Here is a 14,916-nt window from a genome sequence, read left to right on the forward strand (position 1 = left end):
AGTGTCTTTTGTGGCTTTAGACAACCCTTTCTTGATCCTTTCCCATTTTTCTTCGATAGTACTTAGCTCTTTACCATCCTCCATGATTTCCTCTACCGCCTGTTTGTGTTCCTTCCTTTTCAAACCATTTAATGCTTCTACATTCCATTTTCTAACTCGCCGCCCCTGCCTTATCTTTTTGAAACGGACGCTACATTTCATAACAACTAAATTGTGGTCTGAGTCCGCATCCGCTCCCTGGAAGCTGTGCAAATTTATCACACTGTTCCTAAACCTGTGTCTAACCAGGATATAATCTAGCTGATACCTTTCTGAGTCACCTGGCATTTTCCATGTATACCTGCGTCTTTTGTGGTGTCTAAACCAAGTGTTGGTGATGACTAGCCCCTGTCTCCTGCAGAACTCAACTGCATTCTCCCCGCGGTCATTCCTCATGCCTAAACCGTAGTCCCCGACCTCATCACCATCTCTTCCTTCACCTACCGTCGCATTCCAATCCCCCATCACTACAAACAAACGTTTCCCTGCGGGAATACACGCGATTATGTCCTCTAACTGATCGTATATCCTATCGACCTCTTCTTCCGTATGGTTGCTCGGTGGCATGTATACCTGAATAATAACCAAGTTCGTCGGTTCTGCTTTTATCTCTACTAGTAGTATTCTATCCGTTACCTGCTCTATGTTGACAACACTTCTTCCTACCCCTTCATTTAATACTACGGCAACCCCTCGTTGGCTCTCGTCCCCGCCGCTGTATATTATTCTATACTTATCACTCCAGTAATCCCCGCTATCTTTCCATCTCACCTCGCATATACCTAAAATATCTATATTTCCCCTTTCCATCTCTCGCTTAACATTCTCCAATTTCCCTGTCCTCATTATTGTCCTAACATTCCACGTTCCTATTCTGACTAATGTGGTCTTCTTCTCCTGCGTCTTCTGTCCTGCTGCTGCTGGTTTTCCCTTGCAAGGGTTTCGTGTGATGACGACCGCGGAAGCCTTGCCTCCCCCGCTGCCAGGCACGACACACGGTCGATTGGGCCGAGCCCCGTAGTTGCCAGGACTCAAAATATCTGTATAGTCCATCATGTTAATCTTGGGAATGATAATTGAGGTGGTTTCCCGTTGCCTTCCTCAATAGTGTTTTTAACGTGACACCATCACTTACTGGACGCCCCACTGGGGTCAGACGCCATTGCAGCCGCCTCACTGAGGAACAGACGTGGACTACCTTTCGTCTGGCTCCTAACCTTCGACCTATCTGGCATGGGTGACCCTACCAGGAGCAATTATTATTACTCCCGCCAGCACAACTCTAGGGGTCATCGGAACGCACAAGCCCTTCCACCACGTCAAGGTTGTAGTCCGGGGAGCGGGGAGGGATATATATATATATATACACAGATGTAGATTTTTAGAATATAGAGACACAAAGAAAGGACACTCACAATTTGTTATTTGACGTTTCGACAGCACGGCTGTCGTCTTCTATCCGTGGCTTCCGTCTCTGCAACAACACCCCCTCCCAACAGAAATACTTGGACCAGCTGCATGAATCCCTCAGAAAATGTGGGTACCCCGAAAAACTGCTAAATAGTAAAATCCTCAAACCGTCAACCCAATACACTCCCCTCCCCAAACCAAACCGCCCAAAATGCCCTAATCTTATCACCACTTTCTTCCCCGGAACACACAAAATTAAACATCTAATCCGTGACCTCTTCCCAATTATCAATAACACTCATCCACATCACTTTTATTCCCACACTGTCCCTCTGTTTCGTTTAAACGCCCGTCGAACTTGCGAGACATCTTTAAGTCCACAAATCCAACTTCAAGCACCCCCGTCTCTCCCCCGCCCCTATCCGCACCATGCAACCGCCCACGCTGTAAATGCTGTCATATTTTAAGACCCTCCCCCTCACTCAGTACCAACTCCCAATCACTCGCCACCTGTACCTCAAAAAATATTATATATCGCCTCTCCTGTAACTTCTGCCCTGCCTTCTACGTGGGCGAATGCACGACCGCACTTTCCCTCCGCATGAATAACCACCGATATTCCACCAAATCTCCCACCTTTCTTAATTATCCCATCCCTACTCTCACCGCTTCCCACAACCAATCTTTTGACGACTGCTTCTCGGTTTCGGTGATTGAAATCCCTCCCAAATCTGCGAGTATAATAGAGGTGAGAACCCGCGAGATGGCGCATATCTGGGTGGCCCAATCATTCAAACAGCCCGGGCTGAACCAAGCCCACTGAATGCATCAATTGGCTGCCTACATATCCCCCCCACCCCCTTGTTCATTTCCTATTGGTCCCTTTACCTCTCCTTCCCCCACCTCTCCCCCGCACATCCTCTCCGCTCTTCCCCGAGAACGCCATTCTGAAGACGACAGCCGTGCTGTCGAAACGTCAAATAACAAATTGTGAGTGTCCTTTCTTTGTGTCTCTATATTCTAAAAATCTACATCTGTGTTTTTATATATTTGTGCGTCGCCGAAGAGCGTTCCATTTCGAAGATATATATATATATATATATATATATATATATATATATATATATATATATATATATATATATATATATATATATATATATATAACGATTGTACGGAAAAACTCATACGAGCGGCACAATAATTGGCTGACACAACATAACACAAATAGAAAAGAATAGACACATATAAAAGAACACTTACACGGTAAATTGTTCGAGCTTTCGGCCCTCTCAGGGGCCTTCTTCAAGAGAGACTCTCTTGAAGAGAGTCTCTCTTGAAGAAGGCCCCTGAGAGGGCCGAAAGCTCGAACAATTTACCGTGTAAGTGTTCTTTTATATGTGTCTATTCTTTTCTATTTGTGTTATGTTGTGTCAGCCAATTATATATATATATATATATATATATATATATATATATATATATATATATATATATATATATATATATATATATATATATCTTCGCAAGACAAATATATGTATATATATTCGCAAGACAAATTTTTGTGTCATATTGGCAATACCAAAACAAATAACCGAAATTTGATTAAATTTAAATTGAATGAATAAAATTAACGGTTAAATGTTAATCTATATAATAAGAGATATCTGATATGCTTCGTGATTATTTGAAATTAAAAGTAATCATGCATCCTGCTATCGAATCCGAATTGTTTATTTAGCTCACCATATCCTCTACTTTACATGTAACTAGAGGCACATTACCTCGAGGATATCCATTTTGGCAGAGGTATTTCTTGATAATGCGCATTTACGAGTACGCCTGATTTTGTAGGATATTGTTTCCCAAAAAGCTGCGCCACTTTCGTGTACCGACGATTTCCCTTATTTCAAAGGATAGTGTTTCTGAAAGTGGCTATATACCTATGCTCTGTAATACATGCATGTTACGTGTACCATTAGTGTTAAACGTGATGATTTTAAGCTGTGCTAAAAAATGTATATTTTAAAATGGACTAACCGCTTTCAACTACTAAAGTAAGTTCAATAAGGTAAAAATGGCAATTCAATTAAAAAGGTGTTGCGCGAACAACAGGTAATGCAAGTGGTACCTGAGTAAGGTAAAACTAACATGAAGACGGTACACTAAAGACAGGTTAGAGGAACATTGTCTTATAATATGCACTCCCCGAAAGAAGATGGTCTACAAAGTCCTCGTGTTTATTTTCTCTTTGCCAGGCGCTGAGGACGAGAGCCAGGAGAGCGAAAGCAGCGAGGCGTCCCAACACGGCGTCCTCGGCGATGAAACAGGGGACAGTTATAGAGAACCTGGCCCAGACGAGACGCCTGGCGGAGACGGCACTCGGGGGAGCAGGGGGGCCACTGCCCCTTCCCCTGCCATTACCCATCACCGGGGGCGGCAGTGGGGGGGGCAGTGGCCCCGGTTCAATAGCTCAGTCATCTGCATTCGACGACGACAAGCCAACAAACACCGGAAGTGGTAGTCAGGTAAGAATTTGTTCAGTGTTCAAAATCTCATTTATTCATACATATTTACTCCATCATTTGGTGAATCTCATTAATTATTAATTTATTTCCTTTAAATGTTTGTTAAAATGGATACAGTATGTTCAATTATTTATGGCATACGCTTTAATCCCATTTCAATTCTTCACAATAATTATTACTTACATGCTGATTATTTTGTTAAAATTTGTAAATTATTCAACAAGTGTACTTTGTCTTACTTAATTTTTATCCTACTTTACATCTTGTTGCAAATGGTAAGAATGGAAATTGAAGTCGATTTAAAATCACTTGCATAAATGGTTCCAAAGTTGCATTTATCAAAATTGATGATATATATATACACACATCTTACATACCTTAATAATTAAAGTTGAAAAATGTCATATTATGTATGTATAAATATACACATATATAAATACTTTGATTAAAACATTTATAAACAGAGAAAGGATGCTCACATATCGTGATAATCCAATTATGTGAGTACCCTTTCTCTGTGTTTCTGTTTTAATGTTTTAATCAAAGGTTTTATATATTGGTTGTGTGTTCGCTGAGCGTAGCGTTCCTTGTCGAATATGTACGACAAGGAACACTACGCTCATCTAGTATTGTTAATGACTTTTTAATGAAAACAATTATCTCCGTTGTCGGAGTTTCGATGTTATGATGACCTTTGCTACTCCTTTGGCTTGAAATTAACTGTAGTAATATTTTTAAATGCGCGTGGGCCCACAATAAATTTTTAGCGAGCAGGAAATGTCTAGCTGAACCGCCCGGAAGACTTCATTCACATCAGCCGGACTAACTTGCACAAAACGTACGAGGAACCGGAGGAGAGCGTACTCGGAAGTCATCCATTTTTGATTCCCTCATTCGCGGTTTCAGTTCGCGGGCCCCGCGGAGCAGGAATCCGCGGTGAAGCAGATCTCCCGCGTGCGACAGAAAATTAAATCCGCGCCGCTCCGCTCGGCAGAAAGGTTACCGGAGCGTGGCGGGAGGGAAGTGTTCGCTCGCGGGGCCGGCCGGCGAAATCTCGTTTAATGTTTGGATCCGACGAATACGCCTGAGACACGAGGGAAAGATCTGAATGTGTAATCCTACGCAACGAAGAACGAACGCCCCGACGGGAAGTGGCGGTCGTTCATCGACGACGGTGGTCGAATGCGCTCCCCCGTCTGGTTTATCGGTCCTCATTTGAGGGGGTCGGCGCTAGGCTGTGGCTTCGACCGATGGGGCAATCTGGGAGGAGGGAGAGCGACCTTCTTTCCACGGGCCGACGTGGCCTCTCTTCACCGGAGAGAGGAGAATCCGTCAGCGGCAGGCGGACGCCTCTATCACCCCTCCAGCCCTTCCAACGAAACCGCGTCTCCTGTCACGGACACGCCCGCCTGACTGGGTGACATAATGTCGAACGCAACCCACGTCGGTGGTGGGTGCGGACCCTATCGGATCCGCATCCAGGCAATGCCCCGAGAGCCAACTGCGTGGCATGGGAGTGTCAAGAAACCATTTCCCGAGAGAAGACGCGTTAGGGCGAGTTTTAGTGCTCCATTACCGCATCCCTCTTGGGGATAAGAGATGGATTAGCGCTAGAACGTCCGTGACCTACGATCTCATCCCTTTGGGACACAGTACGGAGTCAATTTAACTGCTGTTCTTTTTTCACGAGAAATTTTTATATTAATATCTGTTTCCATTATTACTAGCGGATTGAAGTAGTCATTGGAAATTTGGTGTTATCATAAAATCACGTATGATATGGCCGATGTTGACACTGAGATGGGCGGGAGGTCTCCGGTCCATTGCGCTGGAAAATCTTGTCACTGCATATTTTTCGATGAATTTTCGAGCAATTTATATCCAATTAGACAAGTGAACGTGAAAAATAATCATAAAATGAATTCTTATTTATTGACAATGCATTCTAAGGATATCACTGCCCTTAAATTCAATATTTTTAATAAGCAACCTAAGCAAGAGTTATGCGATATCACTTTTAACCCTACCAAAGAAAAAATAAACAAATTAAAAATTACCTTTAATAATATGACGAATTGTATATGAAAATATGGCAGGATTTTTAGAGTAAAGGTGTAGTCTTCAGCAACTTTTTTCTCTCATCCATGTCCGCGATATGATATCTGCTAAGGCGCTGCTGAAGTTTACTAGATTATACTGCTAGGACAGACTGAGTCAATCAGAGATGTTATGTCTAATTGCCAAAAGTCACAGGTTTGTGTTGTATTAATGTTAGTAGTCATTCCAGTGAGATAAAATGATGGCAGGCTAAAAACGGTTTATTGATTTCCCAGGGACGCAAGAGGCCATCCATGATATAGAAAAATAATTACATCTTTCAGGCCTTGAATTTTTGTTAGAATAAAATGTCCCTTTTCAGCGAGAATGAAATGGGGCAGATATAAATAGGTACAATTAATATAAACATGCATGTTATGAATATATAAGGAACGAAGAGAGTGATCATGTCGTCTTCCTACTGTTCTTGGTATATCATCGCTGCACCCTGGTGGACATGTTGCTTCTCCCTTGAATTGCCAGGGACAAGATAGATAAAGTGGCTAAGGTACGGTTTTTCAGTCGCACTAGTTCACAAATTGTCAAAAATACCGCCAGGATCCGGTTAATGGCGAGGCCAAACCACTTCTGTTACAACCTTTAAGCCACTTTTAAGCCACAAAAGGCGGAATACTGAATCGGTACACAGGGTATCCGAGTTCTTGTGAGTACTCCACCATAATATATATACTAATGACATCCATTTATAATGATATGAAATGCAATTGCTGCTCCAATGGAATTTGTAATATTTTCCGGTCATAAAGCATACACAGTATTCGTATTGTTATTAGGGACTCGTATTAGTTATTAGGGATTCGTATTAGTTATTAGACCGACAGCTTACATCTTTTGCATACAGCATTTTTGGCCTAAGAGGGATTCAACCTTGCGACCTTTGAGTGGTCTGATAGGCAGTATTTCCCACTGCTAGGTGAAATATTTCAAGGTGTTGACTTAAGTAAGAGTTCCCATCCACTCACCCGGGTTTTCTTGTGTGTGATGCAGCGTCGAGAGACTTTCAGACGAGCGCCACGAATTTCCCCGCTCTCCGGTGAGAGTGGTGAAGAAATGCTTTTAGCCATTTTTATATCTGAATTTTGAGCGCGTCATTATCAATGGGTAATATCGGTCAAAATTTTAATACTGTACAAAGCGCATGGATTATTTTTCTGCCCTTTTCTAATTCCTTTTCTTGTATTTCTCCTTTCAGAAACCTGCTGTATTATCGTGTCACAAAATTCGTTGCTGCGAAATTTCTCTGGTAATATTCTTTATTTGGAGCATAAAATGTGTAATTTTCCCTGCGATGAATGAAAAATGATATACCTGGAAAGTATGATTCATTAAGACCTGTGAATTAATAATGATTTAAAAATTTGAATGAGAAGTGAAATGAGGATGTGTTATCGCATATCGACCATTATTCATTTTTCTATATTTTTAAAGTGTTATTTTAGCAAAAGTATGTTTTTAAGCAAGTTTTTAAGGCAAGAATAAAAGGTATAATGTGGGTAAAAGATACTGCAAACTTTGAGCAGGCGAATATTATAGATTCTCTTTTGTTCATCTCTCAATTGCCTTCAATTGCACTCGGCGCAGATGTTTAATAACCTCTCATTAGACTTAATACGAATCACTTCGTTAAAGTTCGTATGTTACTAAATTTTCCAAATATCTGGCAGATAACTAAAACTATTCCAAAAGGGTTGCCATCAAAGGATGATCAGTTATTGTAACATAGAGATTCTATAAATAAAAGAGAGTTTTCAGTATTAGTGAGTAAAATACGAATGGGATTCACATTTCATCCGATAATTTGATAATATTGCTTTATAAGTTGTCGAACCCACGTTGTAGGAATCGGTCGTAATGTGTGCTTCGACTGATAAGGCATTTAAGTCATAGGTACCCAGTGAATATCATGATTATAACAGAGCATTCTGAAGTGCCGAGGGATTGAAAGTTTTTCTTGTTTTTTCTCATTTATAAATGAATTTTGTTTTGATATTACCTTTAAAATTGTTATTTTTTCCAAAGTTGATGTTGCATCAATTCCAAATCTTGTTCAAACCATGTCCGATGCTTTAATACTTTTTATATTCACACGCTTCTATAAAAACCGTATTCATTTTAATCGAAAGGCTCATGTTTTTGAATTTTCTCGTAGACCTAATTTTTACCTTATTTGGCTGAAATATAAAGCCAAAAATTCTATTACCAAGATATATTTCCACTGCTCAAATTTTTGTTTTGAATTTCTCTGAATAAATAGAACCCTCCTCGTAACGTGGGACGTTCACAGGGAATTATTTAACGAGAGTTCGTCAAAGTTTTGTGGTGATCAGAAAACGTAAGAAGTCAGCAATTAATTGGAACGTTATAATGGTGGTTTATTTTAAATTTTGGACTTCATAATCTCGTCAGTAAGGGACTTAATCACTATGTTCATCCCTCTTCAACTTTTTATATTCAGCAATTTTCAACTCCAAACACGAATTTTAAATGATAGATGAAATGCGTATTGGCATGCCCTTGGTGTCCTCTATATCTTTATGTATAATCACTACCTTGAATTTTTACTTGCAATAAATCAAGTATTCATGTAATAGTATTACTGTATTACTATTGAGTGATAGATTAAGTATGGGTGCAAAAACACCTCATAATAATATGTAGACTTTATAGGCTGCTTATAAATATCATGTTTAATATCTTAGAGTAATTTTATAGATTGTTGTTTGCTTACTTAATGATAACACAAGTGAGCTAGACTTATCTCCCATATGCATAGTGATTTCGTGCTTTGTTTGCAATTCCCTTTCCTTATCGCATTGGAAACCAGAGCCGTTTTGCCTTTATTTGCGGTATTACGGCCCAAGGATGGCAGTTTGAATTTCCGACCTAACCAGCACTTGCAGAAGTCGCAAATAGGACTATCTTCCACCGTCGTGAGTTATTTGAATGGTATTTTACCTCGACTGGGAACGGGCACTGGGCGGAGTAGAGAGGTCTGTCATTTCGAGACGTTGTGCGTGTCCTTTTCCGTATTCATGCAGCGGTGGCGAAGCAAAGATAGAAGTTGCGAGCGATAAACGTTTTCCTCCCACCCGAAAAACCCACAGCGACGTCCGTCCTCCCCCGCGAACGCCCCTAATAACCGGGGGAGGTAGTCTGATGGATACGGCGAGATATTGTGCCACGCCCACTACATGCCTGGTCATTTGTCGCCACTTTCCCCGTGATTTGATGGAGGTGGGAGCATTTTGCGCCAAAAGTGAATAAAAAAACTAATTCACCTCCATCACCCTTGGAAAATAACTTTATGGGTTCGACTTGACAGAAGTGAGAAGACTCATGAAGGTCCTGATGGACGCCATGCCATAAACCGTCGACCTATGTGACTTATCTAAACCATCAGACCGTAACCGCCGATTCCAGCTTTCTTCGAGGTTTTATAATATTAGTATTCCATTTTAACGAGGCCTCTTTTTATTTTCCTTGCTTTTTAACCTTTAATTGAGGCAATTGGTGATGAGGCATGATTTTGTCCGTAATAAAAATATATTCAATTGAAATCTATGCTTAGGCATGCTTCTGAAAGGATAATTTATAGCAGTGATAGCATGAATTTGTAGTTTTATTATAAAATATTGCTAAAATAAAATTTTTATAATAAATATAAAGTAGAAACAAATGAATAGAATAAAAATAGAATTAAAATTTATAGAAAAAATTGTTGACAACCCCACTTCCTCTGTGGGTGTTATCCTGCATTATTGTTTTCGTTAAGGATATCTGTTCACAATCATTAGGCTTTTCCCATAAATTTATTTATATTTTCACACTCTACCCATTCTCCCCCCAGTATAGGCTTTATTTTATATCTTCCCTTAATAGCGGTAAAAATTTGTACAATCAATGTTGCAATGATTGTTGGCATATTTATGCATGTAAATGACTTGGCGTAAGGTGAAAGAAGGGACCATCTTGTCCTAATTTTGCCCCAAAAACACGTTTTATTATTATTATAATTATTATTTAAATAGAAATCTGGGCATAATTGCCTTGAGTAATTCGTTGTGTATCGTCCGAAATATCAAAGTTGCCTTAATTCGTGTTTAAATATCTGACATCTTGTTGTATTTTTGCAAAAGCCTGTTTAGCTATTCTTCTTCCTTCTGACCAAAATAATACTTCTATGCGCTTGATAATTATTCAGCCTCCTTACTGATTCATTGAGTTTCAAAACGCTGTGCTGTATTTTGATTCCGTAGTATATATCCTTTAAAAATTAAAAGGTATGATACAATTTAACTATGAATTCAGAAGTAATCGTTTAATGCCGTGATGTTTACAATCGATTTTTCTACTAAATGGAAATTGATTTCACGTTAAGATAATTTTTCTTCTGGTTAACATTATTACTATTGTTGGTATTCTTTGTATTTTTTTAATGAGCGCAGCCTATTCAACAGCACGTCGGTACATTTACTTACCTCTTAGGTTAATATTATTCCGTGTAAAAATCATTCACGATAAAACGAGTTTTATTAAAGGAACTCTCCAAGACATTATAACTTTTGGGATATTCCAGGAAATTCTCATCAAATTTAGGTTCCATCTGAACGTTATAGCTTATTCATTGCTCTATTTCGGGTTCATATAAGTTCCATAGCACGTAGTTTTCTACTTTCCTCGTCACGTACCCAATCGTCATTTTCTTTCACTCCTCCTTTCCATTATTCGCATCAATGAAGGATAAGCAATCCACCACCTTTTTTTTAATGCCTGAGTCGACCGTCGACGGAAATCTAAAATTTCCCTTCGACTCCTCTGAATAAACTCCCGCCCCTTGAGGCATTTCCCCGGCGGAATTTTATGCTCGAGGAGGAATCTGAGGACGGGGGAGCGAGCGACGCTCGTTTCGGGTCGAAACCCCAGACCTGGGTCCCCCCTCTCCTCACCCTATGGTCTTCTCATTTTATTTTATCCCCCCCCAGCCTCCTCCTACCCTCCACACATCAGATTAGACATTCCGTTCTCGTTATAAGACGCTCGACGAAATTTTACGGCCTTTCTTGGACGCCGAGGTCACCCTCGCCACTTTGTCCACCCGTCGCCACACACGCACACAGACACCGATCTCTTCCCTCTGCAACGCTCGCAAGGCGGTTTCTCTATTTTTACGACGACAGCATACAAGCTTGGACAAAGACACATTCCCCGCGCAACGATACCCTCCCATCGTTTATTTCACCGCCGTTTTTTATCGCTTTCTTTCTTTCTTTCAATTCATCTCTCTCCTTGTTTATTGATGAAAAATCCGATGGCGAATAAAGTGGTTTTTACGGAGACGCTCTCCTCTCCAATCCCGACCGATATTTCGGACGACCAGGTGGCCGTCGAAGGAGAGACGGGATGTGGAAGGTGTTGTTCCTCACCCGGAACTCTGGAAGGCGGCGGTCTTCCCGAATCCCGGAGATTTGGACGTACCTCCGGAACTCGGGAAGTGTCGAAGGGAGACACTTGATCCCGGACAATATCCCTCGTTCATTTCATCGCCAATTTTTTTTTCATCCTCCCCTCTCTCTCTCTCTTTCTCTCTCCACGCGTCTCCCTCATCTCTCCGGGCGCGGCACCTAAGGAGGAGGAGGACGAGGAGGACGACGAAGAGGAGGAGGAGGAAGAGGAGGAGAGGGACGGGGGCCTGGAGCACTCGCTGCCCTTCGACGAGGAGGAGGACGACTGCGACGGCTGTCACGTCATCCCGAACGACAAGTCGACCGAGTTCATCCTGGCGACGGTCACGGCGGAGAGGAGGCGACGCCGCCAGCGGCAGCAGCAGCAATCACTCGCCGCGTGAGTCGCCGTCCACTTCCGAGACATTTGTTCGCCCCGTTCGCCCCCCAGCAACACACCCTCTATCCTCCCCCCTTTTCCCTCATCCCCAGCCTCCATCTCGGATCCTCTTCCCCCTTTTACTCCCTCTCCGTCGAGAGCGTGGAAGAAGAGAGGCGGAGGGATATTTATGCCAGGGGCAAGGGTCAGATTGGTCGGGACGGGATGCCTCCGGCCCGGAAAATCGGAGGTATCGTACCCTTAACCCCTTCACTGCCCCCTCCCACCCGACTGTCTTCCCCCTTCCCTCCCCCGCCAACTAATAAAATAAGGTGCAAGCGTTCGGGTCATATTTCTGCGAGATGTCACGTCGACGTCCTAGGTGGACCCTCCGGTGCGGCGTAGAGAGAGAGTGGGGAAATTGACTGGGGGGAACTCTAGACGGCATTTGAGATGGGACAATGCGCGACACTGAAAGGACGTGCCGGAAGCCTTCAGGAACTTCCTCGTAGGCAGACAAAACGTCTGTGTAATAAGCTTCCTAATTGCCCCTCGCACTAGTCAGAGGCAATTACGCTGCGCTGATCTTACTAAGGATGTAATTAATTTTTACTCGACAGTTGTCAACTAATTAGGGTAGCCATTGAACTATTTCAAAGTCTGGTGACGCGAAAAAAAATTCCACGACATTAATTTATAGACCTTAAATCTAATCACTAACGAGGAAAATCCTGAGAGAAATTTTGGGGTAGCCAGAAAACAAAAATGTAGGAGATAATGGAAGCCTCGGGATGTTGAAGAGCGAGGAAGGAGATCGGGATTTTTAGGCGAGCGCAGAAGAAGGATAAAGAGGATATGAATAATGGATGACATTAAGAATTGAAGTCTATAGTTTTGATAAGTTGTTTGTATTGTTTCAAAACTTTGAGGATATGCATTAATTTTTAGGGACCGCTTCTCTGCATGGTAGAATATCTATAAATATAATAAGCCAATCAACTAAGAGTAAAACTTTGTCCCTTGTTCCTTTAAGATATTTTCTTCCGAAAAATAAATAAAACTATTATTTTGTTTTATTAAATCAAAGGGTAAAATTAATGGTGCCTTAATGGAGGAAGACCAATATAATTTTATCATGATAGGAAATATTGTTCTCGAGTTAAAACTCCTAAAACGTTAAACTAAAGTATTAAGCATTATTAATAACCTGTACATTCCCAAAAAAGGTAGTTGTAATAATAATAAGAAGTATCCTCCCAGATTGGAGTGAATGTTTGATGCCCGTTGGCACTACACATTACTACTGTACTCATAAGTCCTAACTTATATGAACCATAATACTTTTAGGTACCCTTAATATACCCTTATTATATATTTATGTCAATGCCAATTCTTATCCTCCCCCTACATCGTTTTCCCACATTCTCTCTCTTTTATAATGTTCGATATCCTATTTCCTCTCAGTTTTTTATGAATCCACGTTTCCTGCCTTAATGGTACAATGCCAATTATAATATTCCGCATAGTTTATTACATACAACGCATTTCAATACTCATGCATCACCTTGCGTGCAAAATACAATTCTCTCTCAACAAGTTGATGAACATATAGAGCGAGTATTGGCTGTTGAGGCAAATATTGAGACCTTCTTTTCGATTTTTTACTCCTTGTTCTCCTTTCTTGATATGTTATAATTCTTGTTCTCGTGTCTTTTCATTTTACTTTTGGGTGGATATTTAAAAAGTAAATTTTAATCCACCGGCTAAAAATATAGCTTATGCATGTGCAAATCTTTTATTCATAATTTCTTGTAAAATAATATTTCCTAATTTTTTTCGCAATCTGGAAAAGGTACGCATTAATTCCCTCGAAATGAGGAGTATTTCACGAAAATGAAAATAAATTTTATAATGAAAGCATATCCGGCGGTATGAATTTAAATTTCTTGTAGGCCTTATGGAGGAAGCATGTTATAACTGAGGACTAATTTTGCCTGGTGTCCACCTACTGCCTTATATATTGAAAAAGTGTTAATTTTCAATGTATATATTGAAAAAATTCTTAACTTTCTGGAGAGAAGACTTCTTGGTGAGTTGAATAGATAGGAAGGCGGGGATAGTGGGTAAGATTATTAAGATGCTCCCAATGTTGGATAGAAAGATAATAAAATGTATTGACATGCGGAAGGCATAAAACAAAAAGGAATGGCCTATATACCCAATCGATAAACAAGGATGGAATGAGTATCGTTTCTAGTATGGAAGGAAGAAAATGCCACGGAAACGTAGGGTAGTGAGGAAAAACGAGTTCGGCCATTGACTGGTTTTCCCTTCCATATTTTTAGGAATTGATACAGATTTTTGATATGTTCAATTTATGATATATATTTGATACTAATTCAATGTGGTCGGTATCTTACATTTTTCAAAAGTGTTCTTTGATGTTAGTGCCCACAAAATGTTTTCACACAAACCTACATGATATTAACAAAGTTTATCTCTGAGATAACTACAAAGGTAACCCACCAATTTACATTTATATCCTGAAAGACAAAACTTTTACTTGAAAGAAATAAAATATACCATTACGTTTCTTATACGAATCAAGCCTTTTCAGTACCATCCTAAGAAACACCTGTTAAAACTCAGGATAAGGGCGAGTTCTCTTCACGTCTTGATCAAGTGTTCATAATTGATTTTAACTTTCATTATAATATTTTTATGCTATGCTATTTTTATTACACTGCTTTTCAACATTCCATATGGAACTTTTTGCGTAACGTTAATACAGATATTTATTAGCACCTCTTCCCAATCTAACTTGTTTATGTAATCATTACAACGATCAATGTAACTAACATCAAAATGAATTCGTTCAACGAAAGTAGTCAATTTATATTTTACTTGTTGTGTGTAATTAATACTCTCTCTACATCATATCGTGGAATTTTGGTAAGTGGTTTATCTCGGGTTCAGTTCTGGGTAATTAATAATTCGT

At 40.4% G+C, this 14,916-nt stretch overlaps 1 protein-coding gene across 1 annotated transcript in view; it reads left to right on the plus strand.

Moving 5' to 3' along the window:
• Positions 1 to 14,916, plus strand: part of Dop2R (dopamine D2-like receptor) — a 158,795-nt gene that overhangs the window by 122,669 nt on the left and 21,210 nt on the right. Inside the window, exons 4-5 of the mRNA XM_071585534.1 lie at positions 3,711 to 3,980; positions 11,725 to 11,939. Of these exons, the coding sequence (XP_071441635.1) occupies positions 3,711 to 3,980; positions 11,725 to 11,939 (485 nt within the window). The remainder of the gene's footprint in view (positions 1 to 3,710; positions 3,981 to 11,724; positions 11,940 to 14,916) is intronic.

Source organism: Hetaerina americana, unplaced genomic scaffold (genome assembly GCF_022747635.1).
Source record: "Hetaerina americana unplaced genomic scaffold, ioHetAmer1.1.p SCAF_2, whole genome shotgun sequence".
NCBI classification, from domain to species: domain Eukaryota; kingdom Metazoa; phylum Arthropoda; class Insecta; order Odonata; family Calopterygidae; genus Hetaerina; species Hetaerina americana.